General features: G+C 44.8%; 2 protein-coding genes across 3 annotated transcripts; one reads left to right on the top strand and one right to left on the bottom strand.

Moving 5' to 3' along the window:
* Positions 1 to 1,339: 1,339 nt before the first annotated feature.
* Positions 1,340 to 3,302, top strand: rxfp3.3a2 (relaxin family peptide receptor 3.3a2). Its single transcript, XM_071400745.1, has one exon. It carries the CDS (start codon positions 1,583 to 1,585, stop codon positions 2,789 to 2,791), a length of 1,209 nt encoding a protein of 402 aa, XP_071256846.1. The 5' UTR covers positions 1,340 to 1,582; the 3' UTR covers positions 2,792 to 3,302.
* A 3,175-nt stretch (positions 3,303 to 6,477) lies between these two features.
* LOC139575606 (calmodulin-like protein 4) lies at positions 6,478 to 19,085 on the bottom strand. Of its 2 annotated transcripts, XM_071400744.1 has the most exons (5): positions 18,692 to 19,085; positions 18,575 to 18,605; positions 18,072 to 18,212; positions 10,176 to 10,364; positions 6,478 to 6,925 (listed from the first exon to the last, which is right to left on the bottom strand). In XM_071400744.1, exons 1-5 carry the CDS (start codon positions 18,692 to 18,694, stop codon positions 6,828 to 6,830), a joined length of 462 nt encoding a protein of 153 aa, XP_071256845.1. In that variant the 5' UTR covers positions 18,695 to 19,085; the 3' UTR covers positions 6,478 to 6,827. The 2 variants fall into 2 exon arrangements, with proteins under 2 accessions (XP_071256845.1, XP_071256844.1); XM_071400743.1 differs by having other exon boundaries at positions 18,575 to 19,085.
* Between the last annotated feature and the right edge of the window lie 267 nt (positions 19,086 to 19,352).

The raw sequence follows: 19,352 nt of genomic DNA, 5'->3' as shown, positions 1-19,352 counted from the left end.
AATTCGGGAGAAAAAGGGGTAAAAAAAGTATATATATATATATATATATATATAAACAAGTACTCTATGTGGACACCTGCTCATCAAACATCTCATTCCAAAATCATGGGCATTGATATGGAGTTGATCCCCTTTGCTTCTATAACAGCCTACACTCTTCTGGGAAGGCTTTCCACTAGATGTTGGAACATTGTTGCAGGGACTTGCTTCCATTCAGCCACAAGAGCATTAGTGAGGTTGGGCACTGATGTTGGGCGATTAGAGCTGCCTCACAGTCTGCGTTCCAATTCATCCCAAAGGTGTTCAATGTGGTTAAGGTCAGGGCTCTGTGCAGGCCAGTCAAGTTCTTCCACACCGATCAACAAACCATTTCTGTATGGACCTCGCTTTGTGCATGGGGGAATTGTCATGCTGGAACAGGAAAGGGCCTTCCCCAAACTGTTGCCACAAAGTTGGAAGAACAGAATTGTCTAGAATGTCACTGTTTTCTGTAGCATTAAGATTTCCCTTCACTGGAACTAAGAGGCCTAGCCTGAACCATGAAAAACAGTCGCAGACCATTATTCCTCTTCCACCAAACTTTACAGTTGGCACTATGCATTGGGACAGGTAGCATTCTCTTCGCATCTGCCAAACCCAGATTAGTCTGTCCGACTGCCAGATGGAGGGCATGATTCATCACTCCAGAGAACATGTTTCCACTGCTCCAGAGTCCAATGGCGGCGAGCTTTACACCACTCCAGCTGACTCTTGGCATTGCGCATGGTGATTTTAGGCTTGTGTGTGGCTGCTCTGCCATGGAAACCCATTTCATGAAGCTCCAGTTCTGGTGCTGATGTTGCTTCCAGAGGCCGTTTGGAACTCGGTATTGAGTGTTGCAACCGAGGCCAGACGATTTTTACACGCTATGCGCTTCAGCATTCGGCGGTGCTGTTATGTGAGCTTGTGTGGCCTACCACTTCCCAGCTGAGCCGTTAATGCTCCTAGACATTTACAAATTTGACGAACTGACTTGTTGGAAAGGTGGCATCCACATTGAAATTGACTGAGCTCTTCAGTAAGGCCATTCTACTGCCAATGTTTGTCTACAGAGATTGCATGGCTATGTGCTCAATTTTATACACCTGTCAGCAAAGGGTATGGCTGAAATAACTGGATCCACTAATTTGTAGGGGTGTCCACATTCTTTTATACATATAGTGTAACTTATTTTATTTTGGTATCTGAAAATTCATATTTTTGTCGAGACCTATCAGCAGTTTATTCACAAAGGTCCATCACAGAAAGGTCCATCATGTCTCAATCGACCAATCCACGCGATGCCGGGGCAGGCGCTGTGAACGCGCACGACTACGCACCTGTATAAGACTCCAGTCAAGATGCAAAGTTTCACATTGATTGCGGCGTTATAAAGGACTGTAGACACGATAACTTTTATCATACAAGCTTCAATTACATAAAATGAACAGCTAAAATAAGCATTCAGTTGTATGGAGCGCGAGGACTATTCTGTGTTTGATAGGCTATCGAGAAGCGACCTGATGCTAGTAGAAGCACCGGTGTTGCCTTCTTATCTGTGAGGATGGGCGAGCTACTCAACCACAGCGGGATTTTGGCATTGAACAGGACTTTGATGGATGATGACAAATTCGGCAGTCTGGAGGATATTGACGTGACCGCGGACGGCACCCCGATTCTAAGGATAATCATCTCGGTTGTTTACTCCATTGTGTGCGCGGTAGGGTTAATTGGGAACTTGTTAGTCTTTTTCTTAATGAGGTTAAAACAGGGCCGGAAGAAATCGAGTATTAACTTTTTCATTATCAACTTGGCAGTGACGGACTTCCAGTTTGTGTTGACTCTGCCGTTCTGGGCAGTGGACACCGCACTGGACTTCAGCTGGCCGTTTGGAGACGCCATGTGTAAAATCATCCTTTCCGTAACAGTTATGAACATGTACGCGAGCGTGTTCTTTCTGACTGCTATGAGTGTGACCAGATACTGGTCTGTCGCCTCAGCTCTGAAGAACCGGTCGAGACAGAGGTCGTGTTCGGTGAAATTGGTGTGCGCGGTGCTGTGGGTCTCCGCAACCATTGCCACAGCTCCCACTACCATTTTCTCCTCCGTGACAGTAGTGGCTGGGGAGAAGCTCTGCCTCATCAGGTTCCCCGAGGGACATGACTGGCTCGCGCTCTATCATCTCCAAAAAATCATCATAGCGTTCGTCATACCCATGCTGATAGTGTCCGTCTGCTATCTGATGCTCTTACGGTTTATCCGTCTGAGGAGCATGAACAACAACCACCCCAAAAGGAGGTCGAGGGTGACCAAATCTGTCACCATCGTGGTCCTCTCCTTCTTTCTTTGCTGGATGCCAAATCATGCCATCACATTCTGGGGTGTATTGGTGAAATTTAACGCTGTCAATTGGGATAAATCCTACTATTTGGTCCACACCTATGTATTCCCGGTGACTGTGTGCCTCGCGCATGCCAATAGCTGCTTGAACCCAGTTCTGTATTGTCTCATGCGACGAGAATTCAGAAAGATGCTGAAGGATTTGTTTTGGAGAATTTCCTCACCAGCCATCTCCAAAGCCTGTACAATACGTACGTTTACGGGGACGTGCAACACACGTGTAACACACGACGACAACCAAGTAGTTATTCCCTTGAATGTTCAAGACACCACACAATGTCGACTATCCTTTATTGACAGACCGGATCTTCCCGCAATACCGGGTCTACCCGGAATGGCACCGGAAGATTCACAGTGCATCCACCAGACATAACGCACTTACTCTATGAAACGACTTGCTGTAATCAATTACGCATGCATTTTGGAACTATAAATTACAGAGTTCTTGAGTTCCCAATGTTGTCATTACCCACGGGGCACCAATTGCGCAGAGTAGGCCAACGGAGTGAAAAGCAGTATTTACAGAAATTTGGTGCGTCCCTGGCACGCACTGGGATGGGTAGGACATGTACTTGGTAAACTTTAGGCGCAATGATTACATGTTGATTTTAAGATAAGAGAGTCACAAATTTAGAGTACACCGAAGTCAATATTCCCTGTGGATATTATACCTTTTGTTGGAATGTTGAGATGTTTCTTCTGTCGTCCATTCAAGCTCACACATTGCCATTCAGAGCCAATGCACACATTTCTGGTACATCAAAATCTAAATAAATGTGATCCTATTAATATGTTATCAGTGGTTCTGTTGTGGTATCTGAATATATGGCTGAATGTAAAAGGGTCATTGCAATGTATGTGAAATAAAGCGCATATAAATTAAGCATCTTGGTCGATTGATATATTCAGACAATATGTTGTGTGGGTCAATTTGCAACATTCGAAAACGCTAGATACCAATTACTAAAACTCATTAGATGTCGAGAAATGGTCGATTGAAGATATTCAATGCGTTATTGGAGATTACTTCATGCGTAAGGCCGCACAAGCTGTGCTGTAACTGCGACGCTATAATGGATTGCAAGTAGACAGTACATTATAAATAAAGATAAGCATATTTGCATGTCTATTTTCTTCGTTCATATAGAGAGTTTGAGAAGGTTGACAACTCCGGAATCCGGCCTAAGGTTATCTACTTCATTTGACCGAGATTACACTTTCAGAAATTGTAATGATACTCAAATATATTAATATTAAGAAAGCGGCCGGCCCGGACCAATTTAACCCTTATTTTCCCAAAATTGGTGCAGAGATCTTTGCTGTCCCTCTCACGCATATATTCAATCTTTCATTGGCGAGTGATTACAAAAGTCTGGAAAGCAGTTTACGTCACCCTTTTACATCTTGGTCGATTGATGTATTCAGGCAATGTGTTGTGCGGGTCCATTGGATAACGTTGGATAACTATAGTCCCGTTTGTAAACTGTCTGTACTGGAAACATCTTTGGAAAACCTGGTTGAACTCACAACTGAAAGACTTTCTGTATAATAACTCATTTGATCTCAATTCCAGTCGGGTTTTAGAGCCAAGCATAGTACAATTACTGCAGTAACTAAGGTTGTAGGTGATATTCTAGATGCTCAGGACAAGAAACATCACGGTGTTTCACTTTTTATTGACTTATCAAAGGCCTTTGTTGACCATTCCCTGCCCCAAAAAAGGTGGATTTAAGTGTTGAAGCATTGGATTGGTTCCAGAACCACCTTTCTGACAGAATGCAGTGTGTAGCACAGAGGGTATTGCATCTGAGTTTCAAAGGCTTATGAAAGCATTTCCCCAGGGCTCAATTTGAGGTCTGATCCTTTTTACAATGCATATACATGATACAGCGAAGACTGTATGCTGATGACACAATTATTTATTCTAGTACATCTTGAAGGCTTTTCAGGATTTACAGTTGGCTTTTGATGCTGTTCGAATTGAAACTTGTGCTTAATGCAAGGAAAGCTACATTTATGGTTTTCTCTTTGAAAGTAGACACATGGAGTCACTTGCAGATTTTAACTCTAAAAAGTCAGCAAACTGATAAGGTCACCTATAAGCATCTTGGGAATTGGTTAGAAGAAAAGCTGCATTTTAAATAGCACATTGATCACCAGAGAACTGACGTTGAAATTGGGTTTTTATTTTGGGAACAAAACTTGTTTTTCAATGTTAGTCAGAAAGGATCTTGTTCAAAGCACTTTGTTATCGGTGCTGGATTATATTGCCTATATGCAGACCTCAGCAAGTACCTTAACTCTGGACACAGTGTATCATGGTGCTTTTAAGACGTATCACCAACACCAGATACTTCTCTCACCCATCACTGTGATTTGTATGCCCTGGTGCAATGGACCTCTCTCTCCACGGTGCAAACACACGGGTACACTTGTGTGTAAATAGAAAGCATTGATAAGGCAGCGTCTCTGTTCCTTCCTGACCAGATCAGTCACTCAATACAGTCTTCGTTCAGTCGCTGCCGTCCTTGTCTGTTCCTAAGTCTAGAACTGATATGGGGAAACAAGATTTTTCCCCCCAGAATTCCCCTTCATCCTGGAACATGCTTCAAAAGATATTCAAGTTTGGGGAGTTAAGTGTTCTTCCCGGTTTTTAAGACAATGTTTTTGATAGCTACAGTTTAATATTTTTGATGTATTTGTATTTTTTGAAACATGTTATGTACACGCTGCTATTTCCGTTTTGCCGTCGTGCCAGGTCACCCTGGCAAGAGGTTTCTAACCTCAATGGGTCTTACTTGGTTAAATCAAAATAAAACTATTACGTTTGGTAGGTGTGGTGAAGCGTTTCCCAAACTCGGTCCTCGGGACAACATTTAGGTTTTTGCTTTAGCACGACAGATTCAAATAATCAACTCATCATCAAGCTATGGTTATTTGAATCAGCTGTGTAGTGCTAGGGGGCAAAAACCAAAATGTGCATCCCTTGGAGTCCCCCAGGAACAAGTTTGGGAAACGCTGGGTGCTGGGTCATGATGAAATGGAGACATGTACAGGTAACTGCCAAAATAAAGGAAACACCAACAAGTGTTTTAATAGGGCATTGGGCAACCACGTGCCCGCCAGAACAGCTTCAATGTGTCTTGTCAGAGTCTACCAGCCTGGAACTCTATTGGAGGGATGCAACACCATTCTTCCACCAGAAATTCCATATTGGTGTTTTGTTGATGGTGGTGGAAAACACTGTCTCAGGCATCGCTCCAGAATCTCCCATTTAGTGTTCAATTGGGTTGAGATCTAGTGACACACATTCTCTAATGTTTTTCTAAACATGCTGTGTTCCTTTGAGACCCCTCTTTCAAAGTCACAGAGATCTCTTCTAGCCATGGTAGCCAAAATAACAGACAACTGGGCAATTTTATACGTGACCCTAAGCATGATGGGATGTTTTAATTGCTCAGGAACCACACCTGTGTGGAAGCATCTGCTTTCAATATACTTTGGTATCCCTCATTTACTCAAGGGTTTCCTTCATTTTGTCAGTTCCATGTATATTCTCCACATATTCTTCCTGCCCCCCTGCACTCATTAATAATGGATTAGCAATATTGGAGGACTTAAAATGGCATTACATTCTTGGAAAAATAATATATGCTTACTGACAATACATTAGGCAGAGAATTCCTTTGACATGCGTAATTTACGCCCAAAATGCATGGTGTGTACACAAATAATTCACCTCGAATTGCAGGCTGCAGTTGCACACTTGACAAAATGCCCAGTGTGTGTGCAAAGAATTCAGTCCTTCCTACATATCTAGTATTTAAAAATATATATATTCCTACTAATGATGTTGAATAATTAGGTTATTATGACATGTAAATATTGACTTAAATTGTTATTGTAAAGAATATTGTGGGAGGAACAAACAACAACAAAACACTTTTTAGTTCAATGGTATGGCTGAAAGAGCTTGGATGACTGCATCATGTAAACTACATTTATAAAATCCTACACCTAGAACACAAGTTCAACAAACTGTTTAAAACTCAAAAGGGATATTTTAGTTGATTTTGTTTATTTTAATGTCCATTACATATCGCACATGCAGCAGCTACTCTTCCTGCAGCAAGTCAAATAAAAACCCTCAATAAAAAAAAAAAAAGATCAATTTAATTAATCAAATGCACTAGTATAAATGATAGAAAGTAGCGTACAATAGACACAAACCTAGATGATCAATAAATTAAGTGCATGCAGGTGGTTGGGTAATGCTCAGTGCATGCAGGTGGTTGGGTAATGCTCAGTGCATGCAGATGGTTGGGTAATGCTCAGTGCAGCATAACCAGGTCACTTCCATGACCATGCTTCCCTGTCATAAAGGTCGTCATCTCCTCCTGTCCTGTCCCTCAGTAATCCACTGACGGTAGTGTCACCATCCTGGTGAACTCCTCATAGTGCACCTTGCCATTAGACTTCACGTTGGCTTCTCTGAACAGCTCGTCCACTGCAAAGTTTAGAGGGGAAATAACTTCATGTTAATTCGCTGATCTGGGACCAACAACAAGTATGTTAGCAGGTAGAAACTTTAAAAAATTTACTCCATTCAAATGATGTGTTTTATAATTTGCAAATTTACACAAGAATCAGTTCATGTATGTGTTGACACATTTGCTATTTTATTAGGATCCCCATTATATGATGCAAAAGCAGCAGCTACTCTTCCTGGGGTCCACACAAAACATGGAACATAATACAGAATTACATAATACAGAACATCATTAGACAAGAACAGAACTATATACATTTTTAAAAAGGCACACGTAGCCTACATATCAATGCATACACACAAACTATCCAGGTCAAATAGGAGAGAGGCGTTGTGCCGTGAGGTGTTGCTTTATCTGTTTTTTAAGGTTTGCTGTTTATTTGAGATGGAAGGAAGTTCCATGCAATAAGGGCTCTATATAATACTGAACGTTTTCTTGAATTTGTTCTGGATTTGGGAACTATGATGGCATGTCTGGTGGGGTAAGTGTGTGTGTCAGAGCTGTGTGTAAGTTGACTATGCAAACAATTAGGGATTATCAACACATGAATGTTTCTTATCAAAAGAAGAAGTGATGCAGTCAGTCTCTCCTCAACTCTTGGCCAAGAGAGACTGGCAAGAGTAGTATTTATATCAGCCCTCTGATTACAATTAAGAGCAAAACGTGCCGCTCCGTTCTGGGCCAGCTGCAGCTTAACTAGGTCTTTCCTTGCTGCACTGGACCACACGACTGGACAATAATCAAGATTAGACAAAACTTGAGCCTGCAGAATGAGGATGACTTGACCCACTGGGACAGACATCAATTCAATTTCATTGAAATGACGTGGAAATAACGTTGATTCAACCAGTGTGTGCCCAGTGAGGAAGCTCCCATCTGCATGTGTATTTCTATAGGGTCTCTTGGAGCCACAGTGGGGAAGCTCTCATCTGCATGTGTATTTCTATAGGGTCTCTTGGAGCCACAGTGGGGAAGCTCTCATCTGCATGTGTATTTCTATAGGGTCTCTTGGAGCCACAGTGGGGAAGCTCTCATCTGCATGTGTATTTCTATAGGGTCTCTTGGAGCCACAGTGGGGAAGCTCTCATCTGCATGTGTATTTCTATAGGGTCTCTTGGAGCCACAGTGGGGAAGCTCTCATCTGCATGTGTATTTCTATAGGGTCTCTTGGAGCAACAGTGGGGAAGCTCTCATCTGCATGTGTATTTCCATAGGGTCTCTTGGAGCCACAGTGGGGAAGCTCTCATCTGCATGTGTATTTCCATAGGGTCTCTTGGAGCCACTTGGTGCATCACAACAGTCTAAAGTGGCCTTGTTTCTGCACTTATTTAACCCTTTACACTCCTGTAAATTGGCCTATGGATAGGGCTACATTATTTTTGTATTTTTTTTTACCCCCTTTTTTATCCCCAATTTCGTGATATCCAATTGGTAGTTATGATCTTGTCTCATCGCTGCAACTCCCCAACGGACTCGGGAGAGGCGAACCTCGAGAGCCATGCGTCCTCCGAAACATGACTGCTTCTTGACACACTGCTTGCTTAACCCGGAAGCCAGTCGCTCCAATGTGTCAGAGCCCGGCACCCGCCACAAGGAGTCGCTAGAGCACAATGAGACAAGGAAATCCCCCTCCGGCCAAACCCTCCCCTAACCCGGACGATGCTGAATTGTGCGCCGCAACATGGGGCTCCCGGTCACATCCGGCTGTGACACAGCCTGGGATCGAACTGGATAGGGCTACCTTGAAATGTTTCTTACAGAAGAAATATGAAAAGCATATGCATAACCATGGTAGCAATTGAAAGGGAACAGTTTAGAGATTATTAGACCAAGAGGTGAGGACAACAGTTTACCTGACAAGTCTGAATCCAAGCACTTGATTTTATGTGCATTTGACATTTTATGTACTTTTTTGCCACATTTGTTGATAACGAAATGTGAAAATACTCTGGATACATTCAGTAACATGATAATATTCCTGTAAAATGTGTTGTAGTTGCAACATAAGACAGAACAATAAGAGGAGAGAGAGGTGTAACTGCTGTCTAAGTGGCCACACACCTCTCCAAAGTGGGCACATTTCCTAAGAAATGTCAAAGCACTTTTATGACTCAAAGAAAAGGCTTCAACTGTCATGTCTTGTTTTGAGGTGTTTGGACAGATGTCACATCTCTGCTAATATGGCAAACATTTGCTAGATAGCTAACCAACAACTGTAATAATGTATTTGAGAGACAAGTGCTCATTGTGCAAATGTATTTGTGTTTTCAATAAATACAAATATATTTGCCGTTTCAACAATCTAAGCCAACCCCATAGTTGCGCGGTTGTTGCTAAACAACCAAACCAGTCTATAGAAAGGCATCATGAGTGCATTCAGGTGCGTGTGCCAAGGCAAATGTTCTTCACTGTAGACAGACAGGCTCATTCTGTTCAAAATAAACCAGGGTATGACGCCATGTCTTCTTGTAACTATACATCAAACATGGTGATCATAAACACTGTATATGAAATTAGATTTATGACATGGAAATGTGAAGTGCACATTTGGACTCACCGGTGTTAGGCTTGCTTGTATGACGTCAAAGCAGTATTTATTATAATCCTCAACGTTTCATCTTTCAAAATACATAGAGTCCTCTTAATTTACAATGTTTCCCTCACGCAGACAAAACATTTTAAAAAGTTTCCCAATTAGCTGGAGGGATGGGGGCAACTTCTTGTCGCTGCAGTGCTCAAGTTCAGATCGGCTGTCAGTCAAAACCCAGACAGAGCTGTGAAGCACAGAGCCTGAGCTCTGACGTCATGTATAGTATGTTACTGTACAGACACTGAGTTCCAATTTAGGTGTTTATCACTGTCCAAATCTGACATTTTCAACCCGTATACAGGTACAAGTGTAAAGGGTTAAAAGAGCTGAACTGATAAACTAATACCAGGTAAAGGTATACCAGTTATATTTGATTATTTTTACCTCTACCATGTGTTCAGATCAGTGCAGATGATCTATAAGAGATTTTAACAAGGAGCCAATTCAGACTGTTGAGCTGCACTTTCAGGGCCAGGTTCCCGGACCCAGATTAAGCCTCCCTACTGCTCCTGCATTAAACAGCATTTTCAATAGAGGCTCCATTAGGCATGATATCTAGTCCGGTCTTAATCCATGTCAGATAAAACCCCTAGGGATAGAAACACATTGTAGGCTACCTTCTTTATCAGTGAGCTTCTCTCCTAGCTTGGTGAGCTTGGCCCGGAGCTCCGAGGCCAGGATGTAGCCCTTCTTCTGCTTGTCCGTCATCCTCATGGCCTCCAGGATCTCCGCCTTGGGGTCCTCCTGCTGGATCTGCCGGTGCATCATGGTCAGGAAGGTGGAGAAGTCTAGCTCGCCCTTCTTATCTGGAGAAGGAAGGATATTCATAGAACTAATCACCTGCAAAGGGCACCATTGATCCAAAATAGGCCTAAATGCTGCTGTTAAAGTGACTGGTTATCTGCTACATGGCCGAGTTGTGGTATATATTCATACAACTGTACTGAGCATTGTTGATTATTCCTTACTTCTTCAATAAAATAACTTGTTAGGGTAGTAGAGTGTGTCAATATAGCTTCATTTACACAGGCAGCCCAATTCTGAAATGTTTTACACAAATTGATCTTTTGACCAATCACATCAGATCTTTTTAAGCGCTGATCTGATTGGTAAAAGTGAAACAGTGAAAAAAGATCAGAATTGGGCTGTCTGTTTAAATGTGTAAAATAATGAACTGCAAAAGGGCATAAAGTTCAGAGTAACAGAGCAGACAAACTTTTTGACTCTCAGAAAAACATTCAGTTCAATATTGTAAATCGGGAAGTTGGGGATTGATGGAAAAAAATTCTGTTGCGTCAAACGTGTTCTAACCAAAGCCATTTTCACATTACCAAATCAGTTAATTGGTTTTAATATTTCTTAGTACTTCCCTCAGGTTAAAAAGTTCAGTGCAGCAATTATGAAGAGCTGAGAGAAGATAAATATTTTTTTAATGTAATAAATGTAATTGGAACAAGCTTGGGACAGATTTCAGCTAACGTGTAGGTTACACTCACTGTGACAACTTCTCCCTCTACCCATCCCCCAAGTAGCAGGTTGCCTGCCTACTAAATAATTTACAGCCAAAACCTCACTACGATTCATAAACAGTATGGCTAGATCAACAGGTGTCTAGAGCCGCCTCAATATTCTAATGTCTTCCACTTCCCTGCTTGTTCCCTTCATCTGCAGACCTTTAAACATGCTGTGGTAAAGCAGGTGAAGGAGAGGAAGTCCCTTTAGAACCCTCAAACTCAACCAGTTCCACTGTGTTGTTTCATCATTCCCATTTAATCAGGGACTGATTTAGACCTGGAACACCAGGTGGGCGCAATTAATGATCAGGTAGAACAGAAAACCATCAGGCTCCGGACCTCGTAGGGTAAGAGTTGAATACCCCTGCTATAGACTACTGAGATGCCCCCAGGGTAAGTCACTCTAGACCAGGGCTCTCCCAACCCTGTTCCTGGAGAGCAACCCTTCACTCCAACACCAGTTGTAACTAACCTGATTCAGCTTATTAACTAGCTAATTATTAGAATCAGGTGCGCTAGATTAGGTTTGGTGTGAAAACCTACAGGAAGGTAGCTCTCTAGAAACAGGGTTGGAGAGACTTGCTGTAGACTATTGACATTCCCCCCAGGGTAAGTCACTCTCTACCAGGGGTACTCAACTCTTGCCCTATGAGGCTTTTACAACATACAGAAGTGCGCTGGTTATCAACGGGCATAGTATTGACACGTTTTCTTGAATTGAGAGACGAGCTTACAATTTTCTTTACTGACCATCATTTTCACTAGTCTGACTGCTGAGATGACCCCAGAGTAAGTCACTAAACTACTGAGATGCCCCCCAGGGTAAGTCACTCTAGACTTCTGAGATGCCCCCAGGGTCAGTCACTCTACACTACTGAGATGCCCCCAGGGTCAGTCACTCTAGACTTCTGAGATGCACCCAAGGTAAGTCACTCTAGACTACTGAGATGCCCCCAGGGTAAGTCACTCTAGACTACTGAGATGCCCCCCAGGGTCAGGTCAGTCACTCTAGACTACTGAGATGCCCCCAGGGTAAGTCAATCTAGACTACTGAGATGCACCCAGGGGTAAGTCACTCTAGACTACTGAGATGCCCCCCAGGGTCAGTCACTCTAGACTACTGAGATGCCCCCCAGGGTCAGTCACTCTAGACTACTGAGATGCCCCCCAGGGTCAGTCACTCTAGACTACTGAGATGCACCCCAGGGTCAGTCACTCTAGACTACTGAGATGCCCCCCAGGGTCAGTCACTCTAGACTACTGAGATGCCCCCCAGGGTCAGTCACTCTAGACTACTGAGATGCCCCCAGGGTAAGTCACTCTAGACTACTGAGATGCCCCCAGGGTCAGTCACTCTAGACTACTGAGATGCCCCCAGGGTCAGTCACTCTAGACTACTGAGATGCCCCCAGGGGTAAGTCACTCTAGACTACTGAGATGCCCCCAGGGGTAAGTCACTCTAGACTACTGAGATGCCCCCCAGGGTAAGTCACTCTAGACTACTGAGATGCCCCCCAGGGTCAGTCACTCTAGACTACTGAGATGCCCCCCAGGGTCAGTCACTCTAGACTACTGAGATGCCCCCCAGGGTCAGTCACTCTAGACTACTGAGATGCCCCCAGGGTCAGTCACTCTAGACTACTGAGATGCCCCCAGGGTCAGTCACTCTAGACTACTGAGATGCCCCCAGGGTCAGTCACTCTAGACTACTGAGATGCCCCCAGGGGTAAGTCACTCTAGACTACTGAGATGCCCCCAGGGGTAAGTCACTCTAGACTACTGAGATGCCCCCCAGGGGTAAGTCACTCTAGACTACTGAGATGCCCCCCAGGGTAAGTCACTCTAGACTACTGAGATGCCCCCCAGGGTCAGTCACTCTAGACTACTGAGATGCCCCCCAGGGTAAGTCACTAACCTACTGAGATGCCCCCAGGGTAAGTCAGTCTAGACTACTGAGATTTATTTTTTATTTTATTTTTTTATTTCACCTTTATTTAACCAGGTAGGCTAGTTGAGAACAAGTTCTCATTTGCAACTGCGACCTGGCCAAGATAAAGCATAGCAGTGTGAACAGACAACAATAAAGTAAACAATAAACAATAAACAAGTCAATAACATGGTAGAAAAAAAAGAGAATCTATATACAATGTGTGCAAAAGGCATGAGGTAGGCAATAAATCGAATAATTACAATTTAGCAGATTAACACTGGAGTGATAAATCATCAGATGATCATGTGCAAGAAGAGATATTGGTACTGGTGTGCAAAAGAGCAGAAAAGTAAATAAATAAAAGCAGTATGGGGGGTGAGGTAGGTAAATTGGGTGGGTAGTTTACAGATGGACTATGTACAGCTGCAGCGATCGGTTAGCTGCTCGGATAGCAGATTTTTAAAGTTGTTGAGGGAGATAAAAGTCTCCAAATTCAGAGATTTTTGCAATTCGTTCCAGTCGCAGGCAGCAGAGAACTGGAAGGAAAGGCGTCCAAATGAGGTTTTAGCTTTAGGGATGATCAGTGAGATACACCTGCTGGAGCGCGTGCTGCGGGTGGGTGTAGCCATCGTGACCAGTGAACTGAGATAAGGCGGCACTTTACCTAGCATAGCCTTGTAGATGACCTGGAGCCAGTGGGTCTGACGACGAACATGTAGCGAGGGCCAGCCGACTAGGGCATACAGGTCGCAGTGGTGGGTCGTATAAGGTGCTTTAGTAACAAAACGAATGGCACTGTGATAAACTGCATCCAGTTTGCTGAGTAGAGTGTTGGAAGCTATTTTGTAGATGACATCGCCGAAGTCGAGGATCGGCAGGATAGTCAGTTTTACTAGGGTAAGTTTGGCGGCGTGAGTGAAGGAGGCTTTGTTGCGGAATAGAAAGCCGATTCTTGATTTGATTTTGGATTGGAGATGTTTGATATGAGTCTGGAAGGAGAGTTTGCAGTCTAGCCAGACACCTAGGTACTTATAGATGTCCACATATTCTAGGTCGGAACCGTCCAGGGTGGTGATGCTAGTCGGGCGTGCGGGTGCAGGCAGCGAACGGTTGAAAAGCATGCATTTGGTTTTACTAGCGTTTAAGAGCAGTTGGAGGCCACGGAAGGAGTGTTGTATGGCATTGAAGCTCGTTTGGAGGTTAGATAGCACAGTGTCCAAGGAAGGGCCGGAAGTATATAGAATGGTGTCGTCTGCGTAGAGGTGGATCAGGGAATCGCCCGCAGCAAGAGCAATATCATTGATGTATACAGAGAAAAGAGTCGGCCCGAGAATTGAACCCTGTGGTACCCCCATAGAGACTGCCAGAGGACCGGACAACATGCCCTCCGATTTGACACACTGAACTCTGTCTGCAAAGTAGTTGGTGAACCAGGCAAGGCAGTCATTAGAAAAACCGAGGCTACTGAGTCGGCCGATAAGAATATGGTGATTGACAGAGTCGAAAGCCTTGGCCAGGTCGATGAAGACGGCTGCACAGTAATGTCTTTTATCGATGGCGGTTATGATGTCGTTTAGTACCTTGAGCGTGGCTGAGGTGCATCCGTGACCGGCTCGGAAACCGGATTGCACAGCGGAGAAGGTACGGTGGGATTCGAGATGGTCAGTGATCTGTTTGTTGACTTGGCTTTCGAAGACCTTAGATAGGCAGGGCAGGATGGATATAGGTCTGTAACAGTTTGGGTCCAGGGTGTCTCCCCCTTTGAAGAGGGGGATGACCGCGGCAGCTTTCCAATCCTTGGGGATCTCAGATGATACGAAGGAGAGGTTGAACAGGCTGGTAATAGGGGGTGCGACAATGGCGGCGGACAGTTTCAGAAATAGGGGGTCCAGATTGTCAAGCCCAGCTGATTTGTATGGGTCCAGGTTTTCCAGCTCTTTCAGAACATCTGCTATCTGGATTTGGGTAAAGGAGAAGCTGGGGAGGCTTGGGCGAGTAGCAGCGGGGGGGGCGGGGCTGTTGGCCAAGGTTGGAGTCGCCAGGAAGAAGGCATGGCCAGCCATTGAGAAATGCTTGTTGAAGTCTTCGATTATCACGGATTTATCGGTGGTGACCGTGTTACCTAGCCTCAGTGCAGTGGGCAGCTGGGAGGAGGTGCTCTTGTTCTCCATGGACTTTACAGTATCCCAGAACTTTTTGGAGTTAGAGCTACAGGATGCGAATTTCTGCTTGAAAAAGCTGGCCTTTGCTTTCCTGACTGACTGCGTGTATTGGTTCCTGACTTCCCTGAACAGTTGCATATCGCGGGGGCTCTTCGATGCTATTGCAGTTCGCCACAGGATGTTTTTGTGCTGGTCGAGGGCAGTCAGGTCTGGAGTGAACCAAGGGCTATATCTGTTCTTGGTTCTGCATTTTTTGAACGGAGCATGCTTGTCTAATATGGTGAGGAAGTAACATTTAAAGAATGACCAGGCATCCTCAACTGACGGGATGAGGTCAATATCCTTCCAGGGTACCCGGGCCAGGTCGATTAGAAAGGCCTGCTCGCAGAAGTGTTTTAGGGAGCGTTTGACAGTGATGAGGGGTGGTCGTTTGACCGCAGACCCGTGGCGGATACAGGCAATGAGGCAGTGATCGCTGAGATCTTGATTGAAGACAGCAGAGGTGTATTTGGAGGGCAGGTTGGTCAGGATAATGTCTATTAGGGTGCCCATGTTTACGGATTTAGGGTTGTACCTGGTGGGTTCCTTGATGATTTGTGTGAGATTGAGGGCATCAAGCTTGGATTGTAGGACTGCCGGGGTGTTAAGCATATCCCAGTTTAGGTCACCTAACAGAACAAACTCTGAAGCTAGATGGGGAGCGATCAATTCACAGATGGTGTCCAGGGCACAGCTGGGAGCTGAGGGGGGTCGGTAGCAGGCGGCAACAGTGAGAGACTTATTTCTGGAGAGATTAATTTTTAAAATTAGAAGTTCGAACTGTTTGGGCATAGACCTGGAAAGTATGACAGAACTTTGCAGGCTATCTCTGCAGTAGATTGCAACTCCTCCCCCTTTGGCAGTTCTATCTTGACGGAAAGTGTTATAGTTGGGTATGGAAATCTCAGAATTTTTGGTGGCCTTCCTAAGCCAGGATTCGGACACGGCAAGGACATCAGGATTGGGCAGAGTGTGCTAAAGCGGTGAGTAAGGCAAACTTAGGGAGGAGGCTTCTGATGTTGACATGCATGAGGCCAAGGCTTTTTCGATCGCAGAAGTCAACAAATGAGGGTGACTGGGGACATGCAGGGCCTGGGTTTACCTCCACATCACCCGAGGAACAGAGGAGTAGTAGGATGAGGGTGCGGCTAAAGGCTATCAAAACTGGTCGCCTAGAGCGTTGGGGACAAAGAATAAAAGGAGCAGATTTATGGGCGTGGTAGAATAGATTCTGGGCATAATGTGCAGACAGGGGTATGGAGGGGCGCGGGTACAGCGGAGGCAAGCCCAGGCACTGGGTGATGATAAGAGAGGTTGTATCTCTGGACATGCTGGTCTCAATGGGTGAGGTCACCGCATGTGTGGGGGGTGGGACAAAGGGGGTATCAGAGGTACGGAGAGTGGAACTACAGGGTCCATTGCAAACCAAAACAATGACAATGAAAACTAGCCTGAACAACAGTATGCAAGGCATATTGATATTTGAGAGAGACATACAATAAGGCATAAAGTGATTGCAGGTCTTGATTGGGAGAGCTAGCTAAAACAACAGGTAAGATAACAGCAGCAATAACAGGGTGCTAGTCTGACACAGCAACAACAGGTAAAAAATGGCGATGACTAGGCAGAGAGGGTCGGATTAACTACACACAGATCCTGAGTTAAAGCACAGAGCCGACAGATAAGACACAAATAAACAGAATGGAGTACCGTGAATTAATGGACAGTCAAGCATGCATCAGCTATGTAGCCAAGTGATCATAGTGTCCAGGGGGCAGCCGCAGATGGAGCAGAGGAGGCCTCCACTAAGCTAGCACGCGGCGTGTAAAGTTAGTAGCCCGGGGGGTGGTCTGCTCAGACGGAGGGGGTCTGCTCAGACGTGGTTGTGTCGACAGAGAATCCAAGCCAGATGGCGATGGCGAAAGAGAGGTTGTGAATTGTAGAATAGTGTTTGCTAACTGGTGCTAGCTTCGTGGCAGTGGCAGTGGCACTAGCTCTTCAGCTAGCCGGCAGATGGGCCTAGCTCGAGGCTAGCTCAAGGCTAACTGGTGCTTGCTTCGGGACAGAGGTGTTAGCCAGTAGTAGCCACTCGGTTGCAGCTAGCTAGCTGTGATGATACGGTGGATTGAAGATCCCCCAGGGTAAGTCACTCTAGACTACTGAGATGCCCCCAGGGTCAGTCACTCTAGACTACTGAGATGCCCCCAGGGTCAGTCACTCTAGACTACTGAGATGCCCCCAGGGGTAAGTCACTCTAGACTACTGAGATGCCCCCAGGGGTAAGTCACTCTAGACTACTGAGATGCCCCCAGGGGTAAGTCACTCTAGACTACTGAGATGCCCCCCAGGGTAAGTCACTCTAGACTACTGAGATGCCCCCCAGGGTCAGTCACTCTAGACTACTGAGATGCCCCCCAGGGTCAGTCACTCTAGACTACTGAGATGCCCCCAGGGTAAGTCACTCTAGACTACTGAGATGCCCCCAGGGTCAGTCACTCTAGACTACTGAGATGCCCCCAGGGTAAGTCACTCTAGACTACTGAGATGCCCCCCAGGGTCAGTCACTCTAGACTACTGAGATGCCCCCCAGGGTAAGTCACTAACCTACTGAGATGCCCCCAGGGTAAGTCAGTCTAGACTACTGAGATGCCCCCAGGGTAAGTCAGTCTAGACTACTGAGATGCCCCCAGGGTCAGTGAGGGGCCCTTGATGGCGTACCTATCTTGTGAGATGCCCCCAGGGTCACTGAGGGGCCCTTGATGGCGTACCTATCTTGTGAGATGCCCCCAGGGTGAGTGAGGGGCCCTTGATGGCGTACCTATCTTGTGAGATGCCCCCAGGGTGAGTGAGGGGCCCTTGATGGCGTACCTATCTTGTGGATCTGCAGGTGCCGGTCGATCTCACCGAAGGTGGGACTCGTCCCCAGACAGCGCATAACTGTGATCAGGTCCTTGGCTTCAATCTTCCCCTTGCGCTTCTTGTCGTACAAGGAGAAACATTCCTTGAACTCTACAGAAAGAGGAAAAACAGGCAAATAATGCACTACTGTGCTGGGTGAAAAGAAACTAAAAAACAAACCATGATAATCCATTCTAAAAACAGTGCACAATGTTTCTCCTCTCCAAGGAGGCAATTAAAATGTTCTTGTCTCACAAGTGTAGAGAAATAAGTAAATCATACTTTTAACCTCAATTGGGATTATTATTTTCTAAAATGCCCTTTTTAAAAAGACATTGCTCTCAAAGTTTGTATCACAACATTTTACTCTACTGTTCAATATCAATTTATTGAAAAATAATGACATTATTTATGTCCCATGTGACCTCCCACACACCAAAAGAAAAGCTAGCAAACAATATAGCACACCTTACCGTTGATCTGAGTTCCTGACAGGAATTTAGCCTGAGGAAAAACACAATACACCATGAATTGGCCTAAACATGTACAGAAATTAGGAAACACAAAACAATTCAATTGTTTTTTCTTACCATGTCTGTAGTCAGAGATCTCTCTTCCTGGAATGCAACTGGCTTACCTCACCTGTCTCCACACCCATCTGCCTGCCAGTTCAAAGTCCGCCACAGAGTGCATGTTATTTAATACCGGTTGCTGTGGAAACTGAGATAGTGGATCCAAGGTATCATATTATCCTCTCCCTTTCTCTTCTATCAAATACTTGTGATACTAATCACTACCTTATTATCTGATATGACAACCAGGATATGTTAAACTACACAGCGTGGCCATTAGCAGACAAGTTACAGTATATGGAAATAATAGTTTAATAAAAAGTTTAATTCTTCAGTAAGATAAGTAACTTTGTCTATATTAAAAGTGGGCGTAAGTATGATTGATCTTGCTCAACTAATAGAACTCCCCCATTTCAATTCAATACCATTTAATGTCTAGTGAAAGGACAGATGACAAGACAGTGATGACACTGAATAATATATACATTTCCTGAGGTAGCTGCAATATATAACATCACCACTAGAGGTCACTGTATATCAATCCAGCCATGTACTAACACAGCATATAATAATTTGGTATGTGTATACCCCACTACATCTGGCGTGTACTCTGTATTCCGCTCAGTTGGTAGAGCATGGTGCTTAGAGCATGGTGCTTAGAGCATGGTGCTTGCAGTGC

This window comes from Salvelinus alpinus, chromosome 5, assembly GCF_045679555.1.
Source record: "Salvelinus alpinus chromosome 5, SLU_Salpinus.1, whole genome shotgun sequence".
In the NCBI taxonomy this organism is placed as follows: Eukaryota; Metazoa; Chordata; class Actinopteri; order Salmoniformes; family Salmonidae; genus Salvelinus; species Salvelinus alpinus.
The sequence above is the reverse complement of the archived record's forward strand: the minus strand, read 5'-3'. Positions and strand labels throughout refer to the sequence as shown.

Excerpts from the sequence above, each read along its gene's own strand:
- LOC139575606 (XM_071400743.1), bottom strand. The coding sequence starts at position 18,629 with ATGGTGTATTGTGTTTTTCCTCAGGCTAAATTCCTGTCAGGAACTCAG. Across the intron at positions 18,213-18,574 it reads GTCAGGAACTCAGATCAACG|AGTTCAAGGAATGTTTCTCC; the intron begins GTAAGGTGTGCT and ends CTCTTTCTGTAG. Across the intron at positions 6,926-10,175 it reads GAAGCTCACTGATAAAGAAG|TGGACGAGCTGTTCAGAGAA; the intron begins GTAGCCTACAAT and ends TAAACTTTGCAG.
- rxfp3.3a2 (XM_071400745.1), top strand. The coding sequence starts at position 1,583 with ATGGGCGAGCTACTCAACCACAGCGGGATTTTGGCATTGAACAGGACT.